Source organism: Carassius auratus, unplaced genomic scaffold (genome assembly GCF_003368295.1).
Source record: "Carassius auratus strain Wakin unplaced genomic scaffold, ASM336829v1 scaf_tig00005214, whole genome shotgun sequence".
NCBI classification, from domain to species: Eukaryota; Metazoa; Chordata; class Actinopteri; order Cypriniformes; family Cyprinidae; genus Carassius; species Carassius auratus.
Genome location: NW_020523638.1, coordinates 1,055,241 through 1,079,968, shown reverse-complemented (window position 1 = coordinate 1,079,968; position 24,728 = coordinate 1,055,241). Strand labels below are relative to the sequence as shown.

The window sequence follows — 24,728 nt, the reverse complement described above, 5'->3', positions numbered from 1 at the left end:
GGACCACCCAAGAGGGCATAAGACTGACAGGTAACGCAACTAATTGTGCCGCATCATGTTTAGGGGTGTGGAAATGTGCCACAATAACAGACCAGTGTGTAAAACTCTCGGATGTATTTTAAAGAGTCTATGCCGCAAACTTGACATTTCACACACTTTTGAAAATCCAGTGTTTAGTTGACCCTGATAAGCGCTAATCGTCACAGCTGCTTTCTTCTTCCATGAGGGGGTTCGGCATCACAGAATTTTTGTTTTTAGGCAGAATGTTAAAGAACACGACACATATCTCCCAGAAATCCTGTATAATTCAACCAATCTGAAGACTTTGAAACTCCAGAAGTGTTTCCAATATTGCGTGCTATACGCATCAAGACTTTCAGCCAATGGTCCGTGTTTAACTGATGGCTGTCTTTTTATCAGGTACCATTATGTTTTTTTTTTCCCCACTCACCTCAGTACATTCTGGGATTGTCTTCTCCGCATCTAAAACTAAACTCTTATCCTTGAGCTTTTCTGTCTGCTTCTATTAAATCTGTCATCCAACTTCATGAGGTGCATTGTTGGAGTACTTGTACAGTAATAAATTAGATTTTGGTCAAAAGTTGGTACCTTCTGGAACAGTCTTCCTGTTGGGAATGTGTATAAGGCACTTTTAAGGACTGTCTAGGTTTGCAGCTCATTAGGTTTGGAAACAGCTGGTTTGGTCAAGAGTTTGTCAAGACACGCCCACCTCCAGGTGTTTCTCTCACCTAATGAAGGTGTTGATGTGGAATTCTCACAGGGTAATATAATACGAATGAATAACCACTGAGATGATTTTGTCTCAATCGTACTCAATCATCGACTTAAATACGAAGAGGTGATGAGAATGACAATTCCTTGAAGGCTAAACGTCACACAACACTTTCATTAAGTTACCGGCTCAACCTCTTATGCAATCCCAGCATGCCTGTGCAGAGGACATTCAGTGGAGTGTGTGCAGAAACTGAGGGATTCCAGCGTTTTATCTTACACTATACTGGTGCCGCATTTTTCACAGGTGTGGTATTTCTGCACACCAGCAACAGAAGACGTGGTCTTGGAGGGGCTGGGCGACAGCTTGCTTGGAAACGGGATGGTGCCCTCTGTGAAAACAAAATAAATCATGCACCATAAAGACAAAACATCCAGCACCTGGAGCAACATCCGTTATCTTCCACCACCGCCCTCATCGTCTGTGCCTAAAGCCCACCTTTAATGGGCTTTAAGATGCTAGTGTGTGCTTAAAACCTGCTCATGGAATAGCTGAAGACAACAATTTCACAAAGTACTCTGTATTTGCTGTCTTACAAGCATTGTTTTAGACAAACTGAATGGAGAAAGAAAAAAAAGTGCACACGTCTCACCTTTCTCGTCAGCCTCCAGCACCTCCTGCAGCATCTTGAAAGTGTTGGACTGGCGAGGAGTCGAGCGGGATTCTTTGTTCTCCTGAATCATCTTGAACACCTCCGAGTCTCTGTCAAACCTCTGCATGGCAAAGTCCGAACTGAAAGAGAAAAAGAGATTTCATTCAATTTGACACCACCTTAAAACACAACACTAGCTTTTGTAGTGTAATAAGAGATATGATAACAGAACACTTCATGAAGTCTGATGTTTGAATAGCTTTATGATGTCATGACAAATAAAGAAAGGAAAGGACTGGAGGTAGAATATGAGAGTGGGGCTTTGAGAAACTGTGTGTGTGCGTGTGCGTCTTATAATGACAAGTCCAGTAAACAAATTAGTTCAGTTACAGTAGTATCCATTGGGAGGTTAACAGCTGCACTTTTATGCACGGTCATAAACACAGCGCTTTCTCACACACTGGCATTCTACAGTATTACTGCTTTACACCTATTGGGCGACTGCCATACAGCCTAAAGGAAAAAATACAGACATATGAGGGTAATTCACATTTTAACCACACACATACACTACTGGTCTAAAGCTGGGGTCAGTAATGTTATTTTTTACACATTAATACATTAAATTGTTCAAAAGTGACTGTAAAAGTCATTTGTTACAAAATGATGTCCTTTTAAACCTTCTATTAATCAAAGAACCCTGAAATAATTATTTCCACAAAAATATGAATCGGCACATTTTTGATAATCTGTTGAAAATGTTTCTTCAGCTGCAAATCATAATATTACAATGATTTCTGAAGAATCACGCAGCACTGAAGAGCTTTGACATCACAGGAATACATTACATTTTGAAATATATTCTAATATAAACAATTATTTTACATTCCACAATATTACTGTTTTATTGCATTTTTTTAATCGAAGAAATGCAGCCAAGTTGTGCACAATTATTTTTTTTAATTAAAATTTTACTGGCCCCAAACTTCTGAACAGTAATGTACATAGGATTTGTTCATTAAGTGTTATGATTCTTAATACCCTCTTTTAACTTTTAATAAACAAAAAGACTCTTAATGCACATCAGTGGAGGTATAACAAATGGATCACGTTTGTTAGAAACTGCATGACATATTAAACTTAGAGCAGGGTGAGGTGAAGTGAGTGCATTTGTTCAGGACTGACAATTAAACTAACCAAGAATAATTATTTTATTCTGAATTTAAGGTGTCAGGTATTGCTGCTCTGGACTGTTCTGACCCAGTTTAACTGCTTGTTATGAGGAATGCAGATCCTTTTTTCCCCCACAGTGGACTGGTGATAGTTTGCTGGTGCAGCTTGTTGTCAATCCAGTGCTATCAGGATTTCTGCTGTGTACAAAGGCCATGACATGGGCTGAGAAATGATTAACCAACAGACGAAACTATCAGACAAAACTCTCAACCTGACAAGAAGTGATTGCACATTACTGCAATGTGAAACAAGGGTGGAAAATGACACAATCAGAGATTGATCAGATGATGTTTAACTGAGTTTCTGGGTGTGGTTGTCACCAGAAAGCCACATAACAGCAAACATGTCAAAGCTGACATGACTGTTTGAGTGTGTGCAGGACAAAAGTACATTTCTACGTGTACATCTAGGAACACCGATGCTGGCTGCTCAATGAGACATGCTTCAAATTGAAACCAGACCCCTGAAAACTCTCCCAGTACCCCTCAGTTCCCCCACAGGGTTGTCACCTCAATCCACAGGACCTAAAACAACATTTTTATAGGTGCACAGCTTCCACTGATACCAAAGAGTGGGTTATACCATAGAGGAACAAAGTACTGTACTGTAAATGTAAAGATTATTGTGGCAGTACAATATAAAGCTTCAAAACATGCTTTTAAAAAAAAAAAAAAACCTTCCATCCATCTTTACCCCCCACAGCTGAGTTATTACAGTCTTGCTAAACAGGCTTCAGCTGGAGCAGTGAAACAGTCGACACAGCATCATTACATTACAGAGCGCCGCGCTAGACTCACATTACAATATTTCTTCTCCCCCTGCAAACTAGACTGTCATTGCTTTGTAAGTTCGAGGAAGATGCCTGAGTAGTTTGGACTTACCTCAAGAGCAAACAAAGATAAATTCCTATCCAACTAATTCAACTCTTGTTGGAACAAGAACAGAGCCTACGGTGACAACTGCTCACACACACACACACACACACATCCAAATCTACAGCAAACACACACACACAGCTCTTTGTCGAGTATTGACGAGACATAAGAAAGTTGAGAGTTTCTGTCTGAAAGGTGTGAGTTCAGGCTGCCTCGTATTGGTTTAGAGTAGAAAAGGGGTGTGGCTACTCGTTTTTGACATGTTCTTATTGGTTGAACAAAATGGAGGTGGGATCATGGGTGTGCAGAAGAGGGAGAAGGTTGCAGAAATGATATAATCCTTTTTGTAGAAAGCAAGACAAAGTGGAAAAGAAGAGAAAAAAGAAAAAGAAAATTTTTGGGACACCAGCCATGTTGTGACTCATTTAGACAGCGGACATAAAGAGCCAAAATAAATCTGTTCAAAAAACAGAATCAAAAAGACATCACACTGCAGAATCACGCAGCTGTACAGAAATGTTCATGTAAAATCTATCAGCGGAAGATAAAAATAAACTGCAGGGCTGTTACTTTAAATGCACTAATTTAGTGCTTCTAATGGTTTTTAAAAACGCAACAAAAAAATTGGAATTAATCATGTTACCAGACTTAACTTTCTTATGTGTGTCTGTTCTCTAAAGACACTTTTTGTCATTTCTATTCAACCATTTACTCTGTTTACAAGGTTAAGTCAAATGTCGAAAAATATTTCCATTTTGGAGCCTTTCTTAAAATAATAAATGCTGCAAGTTGTTTGTTGGCATATGCAAATTATTTATAAGAAATATATTTAGATTGTCAATTGATTTAAAATATTTTGTGTGTGATCTGACAGGAGAAGCAGCATCTGCTCAAGGCAGATGTGTGTATATATGTACCTGCGTCGAGGGGACATGGGCACCTCTCGTTCGATGGGGCTGTGTGGGGAGTATCGTCCAGGAGGAGTTGGAGTCCGGCTGGACACCGAGTTACTGCGGAAATCCACAGAACAGATCTCCTGCAGAACACACAAATCACAGCACATCAGTTTCTGAGTGTCAGGATAATGCAGTCTGTCTGCTGTGTCTGCCGTATCAAACCTTAATGTGTGTGTGTGTGTGTGTGTGTGTGTTTAACAGATGTCTGAAAAATCCCAGGATCTTCCCTCTGTCTCATACCCCCTGCTGAGGCACCTGCAGCTGCTTACAGATGTCTGGGGTTGAGCAAACTTGTGTGTGTGTGTGTGTGTGTGTGTGTGTGAGCACAGTCCAGAGGCCAGAAAAGCTGCCATATATATCTGTGTGAGAACGGTGAAATTCACTCCAGAACAGAGTGAGAGTTTAAACATCAGGAATTGTCATTTAAAGTCATGATGAAAAAGCGCCTGATCTTTTCTTCTGTTTTGTGACATACATCCAAGAGTAACAGATTACTGAAAGAAAAAATGTAGAGTGGGATCTTGGTTTTATCTGTTGGTTGTTGACTGGATTGAGGCAGATGCGTCCGTAAGGAATGGGGCGGGGTTTAAGTGGAATAAATGATTGGAGAAATCCAGCATAGTTTTTGTATATTAACAGAAGATTATGAATTGTTGATGGCCACATTTTCCAAGAATACAAGAAGCATTTTTATCATCTAAAATATGCCTGACTTAAATATTTGCAATTAATATCGAGCATGCAAGTCATGCGCGGAGTTCAAATATATGTATTTGTAATGAATGAAAGAGGTAAGTCAGTCCAGGTTTATTTGTATAGCACATTTCCCTCATGCTGGTAGTTTCAGCTTCACTTCAAATAAATATGTTAAGCCTTGGCATTTATAATTAATGTTTCTAATGTTTGGCATTTATAATTAATGTTACTTCTCATTCCTGTATATGATTTGTTGTGGAATGAGAACTAGAATACATGTTTATAGCATTTGTAATGTTTTAAGTGCTTAATTTATCTGTATTTCACATAATTGATACACCGATGCAACTTAAATGTGTGACCGGATTTGAATTATATATAGTCATATAGACTTAAAAATACAGTAAATATTATAAGATTTAAAAAACACATGGAAAATCCATAATAAAATCAATGACATTTAACAAAAATAGGTGAATTTTCAAGTCATGTTGACATGTGCCATTAACAAATTCATATATAATCATTTTATTTTAGATCTATAATATTCTATATCATATTACTAATAACATTAACGTTTTTCCTTCAATACCAAATCCAAACCCATAATACTAAAAGTCCACACCATGAATCACACTTTACCAAAATCTACAATGTTTGATCATGATATTCCTATTCCAGGACAAAAGTGCTCCTGACTGGAAAATGAGCAGATCCCACACATATGACACACAACACTTAGTATAGAATACTCTGGAAATAGCTGCATTAGCTGATAAGAAAAAAATAATGAAATACAAGGGTGTATGCATTCAGTTCTAGAGACAGACTTCGAACAGACAAATTCCTCAGGATAACATGATTTGATAAACTCTGAGGAACTTCTAAATAACTTCCAAAAATAATAAATGTGGACACAGAACAAAGACAGGGAGACCAAGACAACTAAACAGATGAGGAGAAAAGGATTGTCAGATGCTTAGACACTGAGAGACACTCATAAACACTTTATGGCTTTTCCCATACATCAGTACGAATCGATGAAAAACCGAATTGTGACTAAAGCTGGAAGTATGCAGATCTGTCATCATCTCAGCTGTGATCTTAGCAGGAATCTTGGCCACAGAGACTCCGAATACAATCAATTTCACATTCATTCTACATTTACATGAGGAGCAGCTGTGCGGAGAGGGTTTCGTGCCAGTCTTGGGAGTTCCTGATGGCCGTGCATGTCTGCTGGAAACAGATGAGAGTGACAGATGTTTGGCCCTACTGCTGATGGATGTTGTCTTGGGCAGCTCTTCTGACACCAGCTCAACTAAACAGAGTCTGTCCTCCAGCTTCAAATGACAACTTCCACCTGGGGCTTTTTGGCTTCAATCAATCAAATTTCACAAAAGTACAGCCAAGAGCATTTCCGCCCGCTTAGAGCAAATATTTGCCTCTAGCTCTGATGTCTCTATGGCGGTTAAACATGAGATATAATTTAAACAAACTTTATTAAATATGACTACACAAAAGAAACAAGAATCATTTTTGATGATGTTGTTTGGGTGAATGTATACACACACACACACACACACACACACACACACACACACATGCATGCATTCATTCTGGTGTTTGTGTGTGTATGTAAAATTGACAGGCAACTGCATATGATGAACCCTTTCTAAATATGGTTTAATAAATAATTCAAGTCACCTTTATTTATATAGTGCTTTTAACAAGACAGATTGTGACAAAGCAACTGAACAGCAATAAATAGGAAAATAGTTTGTCGATAAAGCAAAAAGGCATTTCATCATTGAATCCAGTGATGTCATCGTCCAGCTCAGTGCTTCAGTGTTAAGGTTAATAAGGTTAGTATAGGGCAGTAGAGAGAGATGTTTATTGACCACTAGGAGGAGTCGTATAAAAGGAAAGCATCAGTCTGTGAAGGAGAACACAATCTGACATCCTGTAATATTTCCTGAAGTACTGTTACGGTTCACACACTCTTTGCTCTCAACTTTTCACAGAGACAAAATATGGATCCGTTTATTTGGATAAGCTGTAAGAAGGAAAGTGCCCATTATCCCTCGATCCAAACAAAAGCTTCCTGCAGTCTAAACTTCTGCTGGATGGCATCGAAGGCATCCAGGCTTTCAACAGAGCTTCATGGAACAGTTTACAAGTGCTTGCATTTGCATGTCCATAGTTGAGAAATGCTTTCATACTGTAAGGCTTTCTACTCAGGATTTTATCATTATCATTTATATAGGAACGAAAACCAGAAACAAACAAAATTTTGACAGCAGCAGAACCAGAAACAAAATCAGATTGTATAGTTCTGAACAGAGTCGACTTGAACCACATCTAGTGCAACAACTGAGATCACAAAAAGATGATAAAAGAGTCTGAATCATCTAACATCATGGTGCAAACACCAGTCACATATTTTCCAAGTCTAGTTCTCAGTGTTAATGCTTATCGACCCTATCCGTTGAATTCTTCCTTGATGCATCATTCAACTGACCAAACCCTGAATTAAATGAGTCAGCTTAAATGAAATCAAGCTTTCCCCTCACACACATCCAGCCATGGGCAATGCCAAAGACTTCTCCATCACAAACCTATGCAGGCCAAGTGTGAACTGGTTTGAGTTTTGATGTAGCGTTGCCAAGAGGAAATGGAAAACAATTTAAGAGAAAAGAAGAAAATGGAAGTGAGTGGGGTGCTCATTTTCCTGTGCAAAATACACCACTTTTAGTGTTGCTATGTAGTTGTCAAGCAGTTATGAATGGGTTTGTAGCATGTTCCTAAGCATACAGTATGTAGAAGATCTTTAGACTGTTTCTAAGCTTTAGTGATGGCTATATGGCTGTTCTTCAATGTACAAAGTGTGTTTTTTTCTTCCAATTTTATCATCAGCCAAGTGATCATTTTAAATTTAATAAATAAATAAAAGTACACTCTGAAACAACATGCATGAAAACTATAACTGTAAATATATTAAAACAGCACAATTTAATTTTATACAAATGCTTAATCCTAAATAAACCGACTCTTACGTTTCATGTCAAAAATAGTATATAAATAAATTAAGTCTAATCTGACAATGTTAATGACAAAAATCATACAGACAATAATGAACAATGATGGCCAAGTATTTTGTTATTAAATAATCAATGCATTATTATTAGTAGTAGTACTACTACTAGTAGTAACTAAAAACTTGTTTGAGTCCATTAAAATCCAATGCAAAGACTTTTTATTCCATTCAGTTTGTTAACTGTAAATGGGTTGGAGCTCTTAATTTTGAATTCTCAAAGTGCACAAGACTGACCTTTTTAACTTTAAAATCTTCACACCCTAAAACCTTAAACATCTTGCAAAATGGTTACAATAACAGTCTGTACTACGGAACGCTGTTAAGATCCAGTGATGGGAGACTTCACAAGAGCCCACCGTCACCGATTGACAGAGGAAAGCTGAACAAAACTTGGATCTGGTGAAAAAAAGCAAGCATTTTCCAGGCCCCAGGTAGATGTAGATGACAAGATAACCCCCCAAACACAGCGTTAAGACTCAAATGAGGCGCTCGGTGCCTGCAGCTGTAACACACCGAGCTGGCACAACTCTCATCTGCTTCTAGATGCAGCACAACAGCACACCGTTAAGATCTAGAGAAGCTCGCCAGGAATGCTATCGAACCCAAACAAGAGCAAAACGGGAGAAAATAACAGACTCAGACTTGGGGGTGGAGGGAAGAGAAGGTAAACTGCTTTAGCCATTCCATTAATTGACTTAAAATCAATCTTGTCTGTCCAGTGAGCAATGAAATGCAGTTGAGATCCAAACAGGTCAATCGCTTTTGTGCTTGACCATTTATAGTGTTGGTGAAGTGTTGTTTTACTGGGAAGGGGTGCATTCCCTTCTTGCCCTGTGTGTGTGAGGATGTAAGCTGTGTTTGTGTTGGACTGAGGTTATGAGAAGAAAAGGAAAGGAAGTCCATGTGCAATCACAGGCTTTTCCTTACAGCCCAAACACACACATCCACACACGTCTTTCCTCTGGCTGGCACAGGTCACTGCGGCTGATTAGCTTTCATCTGTATACTGTAATCAAGACCTGAAACATCCCAAGGACAGCACTGCTCGTACACAAACATTCACGCGCACCAGACTCTCGACAAAACCATAGGCGGCACTTTGGTTTAAAATGTGGTGAGTGCACAGATGGTAAAGGAGCACAAAGGTGGTGCTGCTTGTGATGACCCTCAGCTCATGACTATTAGTTATGGACAAATACATTTTCGAAAACAGTGGTACTTCACAACCCCTATAGGCTGTGTCTGTCAAAATTTTTCTTCTGGGGGCAAAACAATTTTCAATGCTTTTCAATGGGAGCTCTGTGTCTCTATGTATTTTAAAACACCAGCAGCACTTAACATCTACTTAGCATTTTTTCCTGTGCGCCGAGAGTTCAAAAATGTTCAGCTTCTGGTAAAACACAGTGCTCATCTTCACTATTTATCTGTCCAATCACAGTGGAGGAGGAACGGGACAAATGCCACACCGACCAACCATCACATCCTACTTATACTACGACTAAACAACAAATGAAAAGATTGCTTTTCTCCAAACAGTCTGTACCAGATTAATTCCCCAACTACCACCAATATTGGTCTATTTCAGTATATATTTAAGCATCTTATAGGACAATGCAGAGGTGCTTTTCAAAACATTTCAGGCTGGTCTAGCTGTGCCGGTGTATTGTAATTGGAAAAAAGTACAGACCTCACCACCATAAAAAAGGTGTTTGGCCCTTTTTTTTTTTTACACTGAAATGTGGTACTTCCTAACATACAGATGCTATTTTGAGCTTTACAAGTTCTCTTGTTCATTTTTCTGTGAGTGGTCCATCTCCCCCTTCTTCTTACACAGTCTCTGCTTTTTCCATGCTAAAATTGGCACACAATTGCCTGTGACTAGATCTAGCCTGCTTTTTATAACGGTTTCTCTACCCAAAGCTACACACTGTGCACTGTTTTTTTTTTTTTATATAGTGACGTGCCACGGGTTTGTTTAGGATAATAATGTAAAAACCGCACTTATGCTGCCAGGATTTTGATTTAGCACCCTCGCGGCACACACATGTGCATGACAACTCCCTCCCACACGCAAGCCGTAACATTTCATTTTGGGGTTTCCCGCCGCATGATTCATTTTTGTATGGTGCATATGGCATGAATATGCATCAGAGGACGCAGTGCGGCACACGCAGGGGGAAAAATAAACACTGTGCACTTTGAATTTTGGCACCGGGGTCTAATACGCTCGCCGCAGCCAAGCCTTCAGCTGAGATTTGTGGAGATGTAAAGAGTTTGTTCTGAGAAGAGAAGATCTATTACTGCGATCAGGATTTATAGACGATGTAGTCAGCATTTTTTATTTTAAAATACTGAATGGTTTGATTGGAGCAATGCATGGTGGGCGTTTCTCAAAAGCTCTTCAGAACCTCTGTGGGGTTTAAACCTACAGACTTGGCTTCACCCACCCAGATCTTTAACCACTAAGCTGCATCACAATGATATAAAAAACATGAAAAGGAAGAAAACAAGGCCTTTGAGAGCATGACATCATCACCGGCTGCAAGTAACGTTTGTTTAACTCAAGGGAGGATCATCGCAAGACGAATGGAGAAACTGATTCTGATGTAAAGAGAATGTCAGCTTTTATTAATCAGTGCTCCCTGTGGGAACAGGAATATCCTCTACTGACCATGTTTAGCATTTTTAGTGGAGAAAAAAATATTCATTAATCACTGGTCAAAACAGATGGGAAAATGGGCGTTATGAGGATTTCCTTGTTATTTAATCGATCCACCTCTTCTGTAAATGTATTACTATATTTTCTTGTGTCCTCGGATCAACCTGATGTACCAGAGTTTCATTAAGCTTGTAAAATTTGTTTAGAAGATATACGTTTCTTAAAAAATAAAGTCCCTAGATCAATGGTTCTCAAATATTTAATCGAAAGCCACACCTTTGTACCCAAAGACTCCATATTGGTACTGTAAATGTACTTATAACTATCCAGTATCTAATGTGTACATATATTAGTACTTAAAAGGTACAAAAGTGTACCTTATGAAAATCGGCAGATACAAACCATGTGACCGATCTCATTCAGATGTGTGTGATGTGTGTGTGAGTGTGGTGTACGTACACACAAATTTACTAAAAGTACATCAGACGCAGATGTTCAGCATGTGTAGACAAATACTTAAGCAGAGACAACGAGAGAGAAATTCTTAGCATGTGTTTGCGTGATGCCACTCCAGACACCATGACACAGTCCTGACCCAAGTGTCACAGCACAATGCTAAGTTTGATCAGCTGAAACAAATATTATATCAACTCAAAAATAAACCAAAAGATATGCAGCGTCATACATCTGCAACAAACACATGCAGAAAAATTTTTTTTTTATCTGTGATGATACAGAAATTGATGGCAGCTATACTGGGTTCTGTAGATCTCACACAGCTTTTTTAGACTGTATCCATATCACCATAATAATCATCACACTATTCTAAATTAAAGCATCTACAGTTGGAGGTTATGCTATTTGAAATCTTATTAGGTTTTGTCTTAAAGATTGTCTTTAAGAGTTATTAAGTATTTCTTGGAATACAAATTAAATTGATGAATTTTATTCTTAAATTTTTTAGTGAATCCAGCCTCTGGGTTATTACAGTCTCTAAAAATCTGGATGTGTAAGTGAATTTTAAAAGTGGGATTTTTAGACCTGGAAGAATTTTTTAATGAATACACATTTTACATGTGTAAAATGTTTTTTTTTTTTTTTTTTTTTTTTTTTGTAAAAACATTTTAAAATCATGTGTTACTTCAAAATTCATGTAATTGTATTGGTAAAATGTAAAAAATCAGTAATTAAAATGTCTTTATGGAATTTTATTATCTGCAAAGAAGAAAACAAAATAAAAATTTGCAGCAGAATTACCAGAAATATCTTCGGGGGTCTTTGAATATTGTCTTGGACTATGAGGGAACTTGGAGTTAAAAAGGTTGAGGGGTCTTGGTTCAAGCAAAGTGGTCCTGTGCAGATCTGGGTAAGGAATAATTTTACCCAGAATAAAAAGTGCCAGAACTTCTCTGGTTGATACAATGTTTAACATAAAGTGATGAATTAAATGTAGGGTTCAAAACACTCCAAAAGTAGACCACACTTAAAGCTAAGTTTTTCCCTAATGTGAAGCCTGTTTTACGGTTTACACTTTCAGAAATAAATACTGCCAGCAGACTAAAGCATCATGCTGTAAACGAGGTGAACCGAGATGTTTGAGTTTGTGTGGCCAGAAATGGTTACATGGAAAATTGACACGAGAACAATTTCAACTCCTCTGAGAACGCCACAAGGAATTCAGGCTGTTCTTGTACATACGGTGCAGTGCTCCCTAATAAAGTAGCCTCAGAGTGCATAGCATGCTGGACAATACTAGCACACACTTCTAATGAAGAGTGTTAAAGTGGTCCAACTGTAGCCGGGAATCAAACTCATTAGGCATCTGGCATTCATTAGAACCTTGTTAAAGCTGTGGACCTCATCATGAAGATTATTACGGCCCCAACCCCCTTCCCACATACGAATCCAACCCCAGAAAGTGGGAAACTGAGTGACAAAAACTGGTTACCGGTTTGGCTGTCCTTAACTGGGGAGTTAATATTTTTTCCAGCCATTTTTCCTTGTTTTAAGGACTTTCATGCAAGTCATAGGAGCTTGAAGCATGTTAAATGTCAGTACAATGTCATGACATGTATATTAACACGTGTACGTTCAGAACAGAGGGACCTGAAATGGTCCTAAAGGTTGAAATAATATACATTTTGAATGATATAAATGGTAATTGTCCATAACCATGCTTTTATCCAAGTGAAAAGAGGGCATGCGTCCAAACAGAGGCAAGATCTGATGTGTGGTCTGCAGCATGAAGGATGAACGTGAAAGAAACGACTAAAGAAAAACACTGAGTCATTGAATTAAAGCATAAAGTCTGGCCCAGCGGCTGAGAAAGTCTCTGTATCACTCATGCTAACAGTGATAATGATCTCCATCCAAACCATCGTGGGCCCTGCTGCCTGACAGAGATGATGGAGTTTATGGAGTAATTAGTGAGCTTTATAAACCACTGCTAGATAGGAAACACCTGGATGAACCCTGTCTCCTGTTCTCTGCCTCTGGTCTCAGTATCACTTTCTTTGTGTCTGCCTGCCTTCTGGGTTTTTTTTCTTTAACTTTCTTTACTTCAGAAATTCTGTTTCTAGGGGTGGGCTTTAGATGTTAACGTCACAAATATATATTTTTTCTGAGCCCTGAACCTTGTTTTCTTCCATTCTGATTTAGAATTACTGATGCTGTTTCTTGTCATTATATTCATTAACTGTCATTCTGATTGAAGATGGTCTGTTCTGGTCAGTCACTGTTTTGAGGAAACCGCTTGAGCTCACAATGTTTTCTAGTGTAGTTCAGTGCACAAGGCATTCAAAGTCTCTTTATTGACCATGAGTGTAGACGGATGTGTTGGAGGTGCACACTACCTAGCAAACCAGATGCGCAGACAATAATCTGGCTACACACAGATGGTGTGAACTGACATTTTGGACTGTTCTCCTGCCACAAATGATGTAATGCAGACTGTTTGTAAGCCATCATGAGAAATTTGGGCTCTTTAAATGACAATAAAAAAGGGCCTTAAGTGAGGCCTGATGTTTTCCCACAGATAGAATATTTTTTGAAGAATGTTGGGGATCAAACAACACAATTTAAGAAAAAAAAAATATATAACATCTATATAAAAATAAAATATTTATGTTTTAGAGAAAAGAGTGAATTCACTTTTTGTTTTTGTTTTGTGAAGTGCCTCTTTAAATGTTCACTTTTGGTGAGGTTGAACAATATTTAGAGTCTGATGTGATTCTTGGTTACCATGACGCCTTGTGGAATGTTGCCACGCCTTTCAGTTCTATTCAGTAAAACTGTTCTAAAAAAGGCCTCATCTCTGCACAGGCAAAAGCAGCACCACAAACCCTGGCAGGTTTGGGTCTTTCAAGATCTATTGCCATGGGCCTGCATGGAAACTCTGATTTGGTGATAAACCTCTATACTTATCAAAATCAGACTAATTGTGTCTAACAGACTTTTAAACGGGGTTCAACACAGAGCCCCTATGTTTTTAAAGTCCAACTTGAAATAGCACCTTGTCTCTCTGGAACATCTGAGGAAGCGAGAAAAAGGAAGAGAGGTGTGTGGGGGGGGGTGACAAACCTAGCCAAAAATGATTTTAATCTGTGCTGAGGAAGAGCAAATCTTAAATCTTCCTTGACGAGCAGTCTAAGGAAGAGAGGAAGCTGACGGGAAAGAGACTTGTTTTGAGGCTGGAACAGCAACTGATCGATCGTCCGCTGCGAGCCAAGCCTTTATTTGTGTTCTGAGGAAGAGACAGCAAGCGAGTGCTCCAGTGAGACACACCTCCCAGTGAATGAACTCCAGCATGCACAAACACGAATGCACCCGCAAACACAGCGGACGGTCTGCCATCACCAAGCACTAAATGGAGGGGAGCCCACATTTATAAGAGCAGGGCCGCTCCACCCAGCTCAACTTATTGAGAGAAAAGAAAATGAGCATGCCAGTATTCTGCCACTGAACCACAGGGAGTGAAAACAAATGAGAGACAAGGCCTTAACAACGGAAATGAGTGTGATATGAACGTAAACTTTAATATTCTTCTGGTATTTTGATACTTTCTTTCGCAGAAAGAAATAAGTCGCATCTGACTTTAAGTTGCTCCAGATCAAAACTGCATTGTTGAATATGCACTATAAACATGCATTATATCTCCCCTCCACAGCAAACGTGCAATATGATGAATTAAGTCCCCCTTCTAAATAAAAGAGGCGAATACCAACTGATAAAGTCATTGCATCACCACAGCTGCAGTTAGATGCAAATAAGATTGTTTATTGGCACATATGGTCCCATAAAGAACCTTTAACATCCATTAAACCACTATAGGTTCTTTACAGTAGAAAAATGTTCTTTAGACTGAAAGCGGACACACCAGACGAGAAGCGCAGCACTTGCTGGAGTCTAGAACAACTCAGGAATCACACACCAGATATGTCGCGTTCAGTTCAAGACACAGCAGTCCAAAACAATTCATCTAAATCACCAAACAGGCAAAAGGTTACTTCAATAAAGAAACAAAGTGGCTCCTATGAGTTTGAAGTACACTGTGTTTGACAAAATAGAGAAAATGTAAAGGGAAAGCATGATCTATAATAGCTCTCTATTATTATATTAAATCGTACATACATTAATTAAGCCACAGAAAGACACGTTTTGCTGAAAGATGCACAATACACATTAGTCATGACCTTAAATCATCAGTTCTTCTATGGCGTTGCAGTGAAAAGTCCCTTTTGGAAGCTTTATTTTTAAGAGTGTAAAGAAACGAATTTAAAAGATAAAATATACTGTGATTAGATGACTTCAGTCAAGTTAGTTAAATGCTCTTCTTTACACAGTAGCTTATATTGCAGCTATTTTTGAACATAACTATATCCATTTTTAACCACATCAAATTTGCTTGAAGCTTGGAAAGCAGTTTCAGAGCATCTTCCTAAACACTGTTTGTGTACAGGTACTGCATTGCTTATTTATATCTGAACCCTTAAACCTTTCACAGGATGAGGCTTGCCACAATGGCAACCATAAAACAGTCATCACAGGCAACCCAGCTAGGCGATCAGGCACTAGGAGTGATCCATTGCCAAACCACTCTTAGGTTTGGCTGCACATCTCTCTCCCAAGAGCAGCACGATAAAGCATGGGCAAATCCTAATAGACTGAACACTCCTCTATCTTTACTACTGTTCTTGTCCTCAAGATGTGTGTGCAATAAAGATGGATATTCCCAAATGACAGCTAATGGTTACAAGGTTCATGGCACTGACTCTATTCTATAGGAGAAAGTACTTTTTTTTTTTTTTTTTTTTTTTTTTTTTAAGTACAACTGCATTCTCTGCTGGTTTTCAGTTGCAGTGACATTTCAGATTTACCCCAAAATGTTACACAAATTCAACAGACTCGGTCAGTTTTCTTGCTGTTTCAAAACCTAGTGTGCTGAACTAAATAACTTCACAGTTTAGTAGAAAAAAAGCTTAACTTCACATTTGCAAAATTACAGCATTATACAAAAGCAGGCTTTCACACTGATAAATACATTGCAATGAATCCAATCAGATTTCAGATTCTGAAAGTTGCGTTTACAATAAATGAACCCTAAACTTTCAAAGTTACATATTTACTGTATATTTTACATACATATCGAGAAAGCTAGCACAATAATATCACCTGAGCTACTGTGAGTATTATGTTGTTTATGCCTTGGTGACATCTAAAAACAAAGCTGTCGTAAGTGCTTTTCTAGCAAACATTTAGTAAATATCCAGTGTCCTCCACTAACCAGTTTCTAAGACATAAACATCTACATGTCGTATTGTTTAATATATAAATGTGTGTATAATATGCAATAATGTGTTTGTAAGTTCCAAGATGGCGCCAAGCATGGCAAGCCTCCGTGGTGTCGTCCGCAGTTGTTTTTATGTTTTTGTTAGTTTGTCCTGTCTTTAGTTATATCCTTGCAATCAGTTTCACAAGAGACAAATTGCTGGACATTCGGCAGTACACAGCACCCGATATTTCACCAGTTTGCGCTTATTCAGACGTTTTGCTGGACATTGTAGTTGGTGGAGCAGCAGCGCTGTTCAGACACTTCACAGCCGGTACACTCGTGAAGCTCAGGCAGCGTAGATTTCGAACGCCGCTGCCTAGCATCCATCTGATGAATCTCCGCTCTCTACCCAACCAAACAGATGAACTCCTCCTGCTCTCCCAGACAAATGTTTCAGAGCAGATCGTGACACAGAATCAATTGGGAAATCGCACGGCAGTGGGACATGTTTTTACATCAACGAAAGGTAGTGTACAGATGTAATAGTGTTAAAGAAGATGTGCTGTTCAGATCTAGAAGCGATATTCATTAAATGTAAGCCATTCTATTCGCCGCTGGAGTTTTGCTTGTTCATTGTCGTGAGTATTTGCATTCCGCCGCAACACGCGAGAGCTCAGCATTACAGAAACTCGCTGATCAGATCACACATGAGACAGCATTGACAGTAATATACTGGATCACTGTTTGAAAAACTGGTGCCGGACCACCTGAAGGACATTACTGGACACTTGCATGGACCCCCTGCAGTTTGGTTACAGAGCAAACAAGTCGGTGGACAGTGCTGTCAACATGGGACTGCAATATGTTCTGCAACATCTAGACAGACTAGGGACTTTTGTGAGGATCCTGTTTGAGGACTTCATCTTGGCCTTTAACACCATTATCCCAAACCTTCTCCTGCCCAAACTAATGCAGCTCTCCGTGCCCACCTCCGATGTAAGCGGATCAGCAGCTTCCTGACAGAAAGGCAGCTGCTAGTGAGGCTGGGAAAGCTCACATCCAGCATATGTATGATCAGCACTGGAGCTCCTCAGGGTTCTGTTCTCTCCCCACTGCTCTTCTCCCTCTACATCAACAACTGTACATCTAAAAGACCCATCTGTCAAGCTCCTGAGGTTTGCAGACAACTCACACCACACTCATCTGCCTCATTCAGGACTGTGGCGAGTCTACTTACAGACAGGAGGTTAAAAGGTTAGTTCACCCGAAAATGAAAATACATCCATCATCTTCTCACCCTCGAAGCAACCAAGGTGTAAGTGACTTTCTTCTTACAGAATTATCCAATCAGAGTTATATTAAATATTGTCCTTGCTCTTCCAAGCCTCTCAATCAGGCTAAGCGGGTGTTAGTTGTCAACAGTTCAGAAGACATGAAATAAAGTGCACACATCTGTAATAAAACGTCCCTCACACGGCTCCAGGGGGTGAATTGAATAAAGGCACACTGTAGCGAATCCATGCATTTTTGTAAGATAAATATCCAGATTTTAAACCATTAACGTCAGCGCTCCATGGTAAGTGACGAGCATGGAGAGAGAACAAAACAAAACGCTGGTCACAAATAAGAAGCACAAAACAAGGACTTGTAAAGAAAACGTTGGAGGATTTTGAAATAAGCCAAGAGGAGACTGGTTTTCCTTTGCTCCTATATTTTCCAGAGGCGCACGACGCATACATCTTCCATCTTTCGCCTGTACATCTTCCACATCCCACAATCAGCAGATGTTAGAAAAAATGTGTTTGTTAAGTTTGAAATCTGGATAGTTATCTCATAAAAACACTTTGGAAGAGCAAGGACAATTTTTAATATAACTCAGATTGGAATATTCAGAAAGAAAAAAAGTCACATATACCTAGAATGCTAAAAGGATGAGTAGAAGATGGACAAATTTTCATTCTTGGGTGAACTAACCCTTTAAGTTGCTGGCTGTCTGGTGCAGGGTCAAATGGATTGTAGCTAGCAAACCTAGAACATAAGCAGGCATTAAAGTGTTTCCCACAGACTTACACTCACCATTTACAACTCTGCTCTGCGTGTTTTTGGTGCAAAACCATCAGTCAATTTTCACAATGGTCTGAAAGAAAACAGCAGATGGGTTGATTGAAAATGCAAATTCGTTCTCTGCCAGCATAGATTTTTGGAAAATCTATTTGTGACGGTCAGTTTTGATATTGTGGCAAGCTGCCAAAAATAAATCAATATATGGGAAATACTGCATTATGCAAATGTGTCGGCCCATAATGTGTAGCTGTCACAGAAGTGGGATTTGAATTACTGATGACTTGTTTAAGCAATTCTTTCTTTTGAGAGAACAATACCTTTATTAATTGTGAACTTTCGCCTTTACTAATACGTTTTATAAAGGTTTATTTTGCAAAAACTCAAATTCCAGCACCGCTCTGCTCATGTGGCCAGTGTGAACACTGTAACCTGGCAATATGGGTGCCAAAATAAATACACAGGACCTGTGCTGTAACCATTATGTTCAAGCTCCTAGAAAACATTTTTCAGATAGCACAGGAAGTGGATTTAAAAACACTTTGTGCAGTCTTTCAACAGAAACATGATCAGACTTCCTCCTTCCTTATAACCCTTTTCTATGTGTCTCATGTCACCTTCTCATCGTCTATCACCCTTCTCACAGAACCAAGGAGAAGACGAAGAGGGAAAGAGCAAAAGAGAGAGAAGAGGAGGAGAGTGGTTCAATGGCCGTCTCTGTGCCTGAACGGCTGCCAGGAAGCAAGGAGGGAGGAGTGGAGTGTCTGACCAAACAGAGCGGTGTGAAAAGGCAAAAGTGAGAAAGAGAGAGCGAGAAAGTAAAAATTAAAGACAGCATGCGTGATGAATAAACCCTCGTCAGCCTATCTCCACCAGGCTCGGCTGTACAAGGACGGGCCTGTGCCTCAGAAGGGCGAGAAAACCAACACCACACACCTTGAGCGCTCTGCATCAGAGCCCTTATTGTACACGCCACTTTTCCCAGGATACCCTACACCCCATGATGCAGGACTAATGGATATTCCTGCTATCTTTTCCTCTCTTAACTCACTCTCTGGAGACTATACCTCTACCTGAACCACACTTTACAAAGATCACAGAGGACCATTGGGGGAAAAAGACCCCCTGTACTAGGTACAACGGGTGTATAGATGTGTGTATACATGAGTATGAGTGTGACAGACAGTGTAGTGGAGTAACTCACTAAAAGTAGAGACGCAACCATCCTACAATATACAATACCAGCAAGTTTTTCAGTAGCGTGACAGTAGCTCAGTTGTTTAAAGTGTATTCAGGTATGGCAACATCATAAATGCACAGTATTAAAAATGGATATTTGAATCTGAAAACATTGCTAATAACCCCTTGTTTAACTGCTAGTTAGTCTTAATGTGGTAACTATGTTTATGCAACTGGCACCTGGAGAAAACATAGCAAAATTTGAAATTAATAATTTATTAATATTACAAAACAAATCAAAATAAATCAGAATCGTGTATTTAAATCCCATAGTAGAAAAAGAGGACAACTAGGTTTTGTCTAACCATCCTCTCAAATACAGTTTTTTATTGGTTTATAAACTCATTAAAATAAATGTTTTATTGCATTTACTGTAAATTTACATTTAAAATGTAATAATTAAATAAAACCATCACCTAAGCTACTGTATTTAAGTACATTAAAGTAACTACAACAAATAAATGTTTAAACTATGGTTTCAGTGTCAGATGCATTGGTTTACAGTATGTCCATCCAAACAACACCTGATGACTTCTGGGAACATGCAAGTACTTGCACTGAGTACAAAGAAAGAAAACTCATTTTTGAGAACACACTGTGCTTTCCATTAACCTCCACAGCCAAACCACACAAAAAGAATCAAACATTTTAGCAATCGTGCCACACAATTCCAAAATAAAGCGGTTATAAAAGGCACCACACATACACACACACACACACACACACATCCTTGCCAAGACGCTCTGTTAAGTGCTGGAGACAACTAAGAGTAAAAGAATGCAAGTGCTCCCTGAAGAAGAAGAGCGGAAGGAGCAGGGCTGAAGGGATACCAATTTAAGAATAAAAAACGAGGAGAGAGCTTGAACGGATCTTAAAATTCCAGTAGAAATATGTGAGGGAAAGATCCTAACCATCTCTGGCACCAAAGTGGTTTTCTGGGATCTAACAAACACCACAATTAAACCAAAGTCCCCCATTACAGACCCTCATGACAGAGGAACATGAAAGACTCGGAGGCCATTGACAGTAAAGAGCAAACCGACTGTTTATGTGCATGTTTGTGTGTCCAGCATTTCTGACCACAGACGTGGCAGCTAATCAACCCTACTGCTACACCTCATTGGCTACTTCCTTGTTCCTGCCTTTAAGCATCATTAGATCCAGAACTCTCCCTTATATTTCTAATCCATTGTTTGGCATCACTAACTCCACAACTAAAACAATCTAAAAAACAGATACCGCTGAACCCCATAATATAATGTGTTATGAGAGAGCCTGAGAAAGAATAAAGAATAAGAAGTATGTTTAGATTGTGCAGAGAGAGATTGAGAACAGAAGGTGACAACCCTAATTCGGACTAGATTGGTGTCGGCAGTAAAGGGACGTGACGCTGAACAAAGCGAACCGTGAATGAAAGCTGCCATGGACTCCATGCCTACGTGAGTCTAAGGCTCCGTCTACACCACACTCTCCTTGTACGCACTTGTGCATTGGTGGGATGTCTGTGAGAAAATATATGATTATGACTGCAAGATTGGGCCAACAAAAATCATATTGCAATTATTTTGTCATATAATGTGGTATGAACTCTGAAGAGACAAACATATTCATATTCAAGAAAAATAGGGGGGGGGGGGGGTAATATCTCAAACACACAAAAAAGCAAAAACTGCAAAATAAAAAAGAAAGCCTTTTTTTTTCTCCATATCAATGTTTAACCCACACTGCCAACACAGCTACTTTTCACAAAACAACAAAACATGAGAAAAAAAAAAGAAAAAAACATCACAAGACAAAAAAACTAAAAGAAAACAAAATAGAGACAAAAGGACTAAAACAAAAACAAGCCAAACCAAAAAAAAAACAAAAAAAAAACATTATAAAACAAGAGACGAAACAAAAAAAAAAAAGCAAACAAGACAAAAAAAAAAAACTATATCACAAGCAACGGGGGAAAAAAGAACATCACAAGATAAAATGTAAAACAAAACAAGACAGAAAAAAGGCAGGGGAAAAAAAAAAACGTTTTTTTCCTTTTATATTCAATGTTACAGAACTAAAGTCTGGACCAGACTGGCCTAAACTCACAATTCCTAGTCCAGAACCACATTTTCTAGTCTTGAGAGGGTCTTCTTTCCATGTCTTTTCTGGACTGGAGTCCACACTGCAGTTATTATTATACTGTTACAGTGTTATTTTGAAAAACTTATGAAAGGCATATTACAATTTTACTTCTATTGTGATTAATTCCAAGTGTTGTATAAAAACATCTTAGGAAAATCAGATTCACATACATTCTATAAATCACAAATATTGCAAACGTCTGCTGAATGTCTTTCTAATGTGTGACAGCGACTGAAGTCCGGATGAAACCTCCCATCGATTAGATGTCTTTAAAACATCCATGCTATCAGGGCTATAAAAGTCCAAACAAGATAAATTTCCTTCTGAACTGCATGAGGACAAGGAAATTACCGAATTATCATTTTTGGATGAACTTTTCTTCTCATTCTTTCTCCCCGCCTAGTCTTGCATGGACATTCTCACAGCCTAATACATCTATATTGAGATTTTTTTGTTGACCAAGGCCAGTGCTCAGTGTCACTGTCATGATGCCGACTTCTCCCAGACCTCCTATGAGCTTCGTTCAGAAGCCTTCAAACGCTGCTCTTTAAAAGGGCCGAGCGTTTCCGACAGGGGAATTGGGATGTTATTGAGTTTAATAAGCTGTGTCATGAATGTGTGTTTATTTAACATCCACAACACTGATAAAATGACTGGAATGTCTTCAGCCATCAAAGGTCCTGCCTGTTTTTTCCTGCTCTGACATCTGCCTCGTAGAAACTTCTGTGAGACTGAGCCTGTTGCTAAATAGCTGACATATCTCGCAATAACTTTCCCACAACTTTGCTCAATTTTAGCTTTTGGGACTGGCTTTGGAGCACTTTTCCTTCAGATTATTGCCCATTCTCCAGTTTTTATCCTCCAAGATGCTACAAAAGCTGTATAACTCATACAATAATGAAGGTTAAAATAAGCTACAAGAAAGGTCAACCGTACTGTTTCAATAATGCTCTAAATTAACCATTTCCAGGCTGCGCTCCCATGAACATCAAGCATGGCAAGGTGACCTTTTCAAAGTTTATGTACTCACCGCCTACTATGAAAATGAAATGCTAACCCTTTTATTGCGAACGGTATAATATCGGATGGAAATCATGATCTCATTTCCTGAGAGTGCGATCCATAAGCGGCATCGGAGTTCATTTGTGCCACTGAGAACCTGCTTTTCCCATGAAGTCATATACAAGCAGAGACTAAAGAGATTTATGAGCCGCATTTCAGGAGCCGAGCAAAGCAATCATCTTCCGTGCGAAGACTCAATGTAGCATGTCCGCCGAACATGAACACATATGGAAGCTTCTCAGATGCATTAGGCAGAACTAACATCAATGTTCCGCTGCAGATCCCATCAACATTGAGATTTACCAGCCCTCATCTCTCCAACTTCTCTTGCTCGTTTTTGACAACCTGTAATATGTTCAGTACTGATCCACATGGAGTATAAAACTGTACCTTCTTGTAACTATACCTTCACAAGTTATCTTCCAAGAAAACATACCAAAAATAGACCAGTCATCTTGTTTGTATGTGCATATGCTAATTTTTGTCCAAAAAATAGTTTTCAGAATGAGAATGTCCCATCGTCCTTAATTATAAATGCCACTGGCTTGTTTTCTTTCAGTTAGCACAGGTTTTGCATGTTATTTTTGAACTGATTAATGGTATTACCTAAGTTTTTGAGTGAAAAACAAGCATTATTTGTGGACAATTTTGGCAATGTTCACTCAAAAAACTGAGGCGCATAAGCTCAGATCAATGAGGCATACAATCTATCAAGTTCCAAAAAGAAATACATTCCTGTGCTAATTGAAAAAACAAGTTTTCGAGATTATTTTGGACCACAAGTGCAATAAAGAGGGAGAAAAGAAATCCCCAAAAGTACACAAATTATAGATTTTTTGGGAAGTTGTTAAACCTCATGTGAGCAAAGTCTGTAGGTTTAAGTCCAATGTGATATCTAGCTAGCATTTTGTAGTTAAAAAAGTAAATCCCCTCGGGGTCAAAATGACCAAAACACAACGTGAGGGCTAATCAAGCAAACAACAAAATGTTCTGGGGGTTGTTGCTTGTTGTGTCTCGGCTGGTTCAGACAAATATGGTTATATCTAGCCACATCACAATTGGTTAGGACATGGTGTTATTGTCTTTTTCATGACTAATTGAAACCGGGACAAGTCGTACCCTCGGGTTTCCACAACAAAAGACGTCCAGCAATCAGTGCTCCAGATCTCATGTGTGTAAAGGCTACTTGCTATTTAAAATAAGAGCGAGCTCTTCAGAATGTGCCGCCCTGACTTCTGTTTCAATGGGTCATACATCAACACAAAAGATCCCCTGTCAAACCAGTCCATGCAGGATTTATTGCTTCAGATCTGTTATGTGTTCTTGGGGTTTAGACTGTATGGTAGTGACTCTGTACCTGAGAGAGGGGTCGGGACAGTCTGTGACTCTGTATGTTCTTCTCCTCTGAGGACCAAGAATGAAGCTGGAGGCTGAAAAACACAGAAACATGTAGTCGTAATAAGTGCAGATCATGGGACATTTCTGAATTCATATTGAATTTAAACAAGTTTTGAAGCAAACTACTGATAAGAAATGGGTTGCAGCTACATGAATCTAAGCCAAGCAGTTGGAGT

General features: G+C 39.0%; 1 protein-coding gene across 2 annotated transcripts in view; it reads right to left on the bottom strand.

Moving 5' to 3' along the window:
• The window catches only part of LOC113070718 (PDZ and LIM domain protein 2-like), a 53,414-nt gene that overhangs the window by 1,582 nt on the left and 27,104 nt on the right, over positions 1-24,728 (bottom strand). For both annotated transcript variants that reach the window (XM_026244126.1, XM_026244127.1), the window contains exons 6-9: positions 24,512-24,584; positions 4,411-4,529; positions 1,386-1,525; positions 1,013-1,124 (exon numbers count right to left, since the gene is read on the bottom strand). In XM_026244126.1, coding sequence (XP_026099911.1) covers positions 1,013-1,124; positions 1,386-1,525; positions 4,411-4,529; positions 24,512-24,584 — 444 coding nt within the window. The remainder of the gene's footprint in view (positions 1-1,012; positions 1,125-1,385; positions 1,526-4,410; positions 4,530-24,511; positions 24,585-24,728) is intronic.